This window comes from Mandrillus leucophaeus, unplaced genomic scaffold (genome assembly GCF_000951045.1).
Source record: "Mandrillus leucophaeus isolate KB7577 unplaced genomic scaffold, Mleu.le_1.0 Scaffold207, whole genome shotgun sequence".
In the NCBI taxonomy this organism is placed as follows: Eukaryota; Metazoa; Chordata; class Mammalia; order Primates; family Cercopithecidae; genus Mandrillus; species Mandrillus leucophaeus.
The window spans coordinates 2,579,507-2,582,396 of NW_012102110.1; the positions used below are offsets into that span (position 1 = coordinate 2,579,507).

At 44.5% G+C, this 2,890-nt stretch overlaps 1 protein-coding gene across 1 annotated transcript in view; it reads left to right on the top strand.

Annotated features, from left to right (window-relative positions):
* Positions 1-2,884, top strand: part of TBX19 (T-box 19) — a 43,047-nt gene extending 40,163 nt beyond the window's left edge. The window contains exon 8 of the mRNA XM_011979930.1: positions 1,722-2,884. Within this exon, the coding sequence (XP_011835320.1) occupies positions 1,722-2,016 (295 nt within the window). The 3' untranslated portion in view covers positions 2,017-2,884. The remainder of the gene's footprint in view (positions 1-1,721) is intronic.
* The last annotated feature ends 6 nt before the right edge of the window (positions 2,885-2,890 follow it).

A 2,890-nucleotide genomic window follows, 5' to 3' on the forward strand; every position in this document is an offset into this window, starting at 1 on the left:
TAAATATATACATATATAATATATATATTTACATCAAATGCATGTTGAAATGATAATATTTGGAATATTTTGGTTAAATAAAATGTTAATAAATTTATTAATATTTTTCTAAATGTGGCTACTAGAGAATTTAAACTTACATATGCAGCTGGCATTTATGGTTTGCATTTTGACACTGATCTAGAGCATCATTTGTATTTGACACTGATCTAGAGGATCTGAGGGAAAAGGATTGATTTGGGCTGTGGTAGAAAGTGAAAAAGAAAATGAAGATGAGGGTTCCTGAAGATATTAAATAATCATGTGCCAAGTTGTATACTGGATACTTACATATATATAAGTCATCTGTAGTACTCAAAGACAGCTATGAGCAGTAAGCAGTACAGCTCAGAGCCCATGGTTCTCCCACCGGCCCAGGCGGCATCAGAAAGGGTCTGTAAGAGATAATGTAGAAGAGCATCTTCTGAAGATTAGGGCCAGAATCCCCATAAGCTGAGCTAGCTCAGAGAGAGCTCAGAGGATGGGCTACTGCAGGTTTCATATGGTCCAAGGAGGGCTGTAGCACTGAAAAATGGCACCAGGTGAATGATGGCATTGCCAACTCTGGCTTCCCTGTTGGTGTGTTTAACTAATTCCTGACTCCATAAATATTTTGTTAGAAACAAAACAAAACAAATGTATTCAATATTGCCTTTGGATAATAAGCCCATTCTCAACCAATATTATTGGGCAATGCAGAAACTCTGAAATGTAAGAAATGTAGTGATGACTAAAGGCTGAAAACATTGGGATCATTGCACCTGTTCCAACTGCATCTATATTAAGGTGCAAGCTTGGCTGTACATTACAATCACCTGGGAAACTTAAAAAAATCCTCATACTCAGGCTGCATGCCAGATCAGTTCAGTCAGAATCTCTGGGGCAAGGGAGTGGGGTGAGAGTGGGACCCAGGCAGCAATATTACTTTTAAAAACTCCCCGAGTGATTCCAATGTGCCGAATGTGCAACCATGTGTGTGAACCAGTGCTATAGAACTAGAGAAGGCAAAGAGAGTGTTCTAGCTCTCAGCCTTTCTGCCAGGCACCAGAGATCACAGGTGGAGACCAGGAATGGAAGAAATAATGATAACAACCACCATTTACTGAGTACTACATGCTAAGGACCATATTCTTCTCCTATTTAATCCTTGTAGCAATCTCTGTAAGGCAGGTAAAATTATGACACCACATCTTGAAGATGAGAAAACTGACACTCAGAGATGTTAAATAATTTAGCCAAGGCCACAGAGCTAATAAGTGGTAGAGCTGGGATTTAAACTCAAGTCTTCTGACAGTGATGTTTCCTGGTTATTATGCCACATTGGCCAGGGAGAGATCAGATGCAGCAATCATACAGTTTTAATACCTTTTTTCTACTGCCCTGCCAATTTTATATAGGCTGCAAGGGAGCCCAGACAAATGAAATTCTGTGTCTAAAACCAAATAACTCACTGGTGGCAGGGCCAGTACCAGAATACTTAATGTTATCATCATTCCACCATACTTTGCTGTTTCTCTTAGCTTTTCTGCAGAAACAGGACTAATCTGTGTCACAGCTACAAATAAAGCCATGGCCAGAAGCCCTCTTGTAACTTCTCAGTGCTATGTGCGTGCTTGTCAGGCGGCACTCCTTCCTTGGAGTGCCATTGAACATTCCCTTCCCCTCTTTCTCTGTCTCTGCAGCCCCTATCCGTGCCTGTGGACCATCAGCAATAGTGCCGGAGGCCCCACTGGGCCAGGCCCGGAGGTGCATGCTAGCGCCCCAGGAGCATTTCTCCTCGGAAACCCAACTGTGACTTCACCCCCCTCTGTGCTCTCCACCCAAGCACCCACTTCGGCTGGTGTGGAGGTTCTGGGGGAGCCCTCACTAACCAGCATTGCTGTGTCCACCTGGACAGCAGTGGCCTCGCATCCCTTCACGGGCTGGGGTGGCCCAGGAGTGGGTGGGCACCATTCTCCTTCCTCATTGGATGGTTAAGCAGGATCCTAGGAGCCTCTATCCACAGAGATCCTTCTATGTGTAGAGCACTTAGAAACCCCATCTACTGATCTAGTGAGTCAGACTGTGGAATCTCCCTTCCCACTAGCTGGAGGCGGAGGTGAGTTATTACAGAAGTCATACTGGGAAAGGGTTCAGTTTGGATGATGCTAGTTATGTCAATTGCATCTCTCCACCATTTTCTTCTGCACTCCCATTTTCTTTGCAGCTTATTCTTGCCATGCTTAGGTGACAGAAGTTTGTGAAGTACCATCCTTGTGCTCTGCCCCTTACTCTCAAATTGTTCTGGAAAGCCTCACTTCCTTTTCTGTGGAGAAGGTGCAAAGCTGTTAAATGAGCCCAAAGTTTACCTAGCTAAGGCCACTGCTTCCTGCTTTGTGCAGCCTGGAAAGTATGTGTGGTTACGGGGCTCAGGTTTGCACTTCTGCTTTGAGACCAGGCATGAGTGTAAGCCATAGAGTAAAGTTAACAAAAAGAATAAAGCTAATCATGTATTACTCACAGCAGTGTGCCCAGACTTGTGGAAATGAAGTCGTGTCACTCCTCTGCTCACAAACCTTCAATGGTTCACCATTACCAATGGAATGAAGTCAGATCTCCTCACTATAGCTGGGTGTGGTAGCTTAAGCCCATAATCTCAGCCCTTTTGGAGGCCAAGGTAGGAGGATCGTGTGAGGTCAGGAGTCTGAGACCAGCCTGTGCAACAAAGTGAGAGCCTGTCTCTACAAAAAACACACATGCACACAAAATTAGCTGGGTGTGGTGGCATGTGCCTGTAGTCCCAGCTACTTGGAGGAGGATCACTTGATCTCAGGAGGCTGAGGCTCTAGTGAACTATGATTGTGGCATTGCA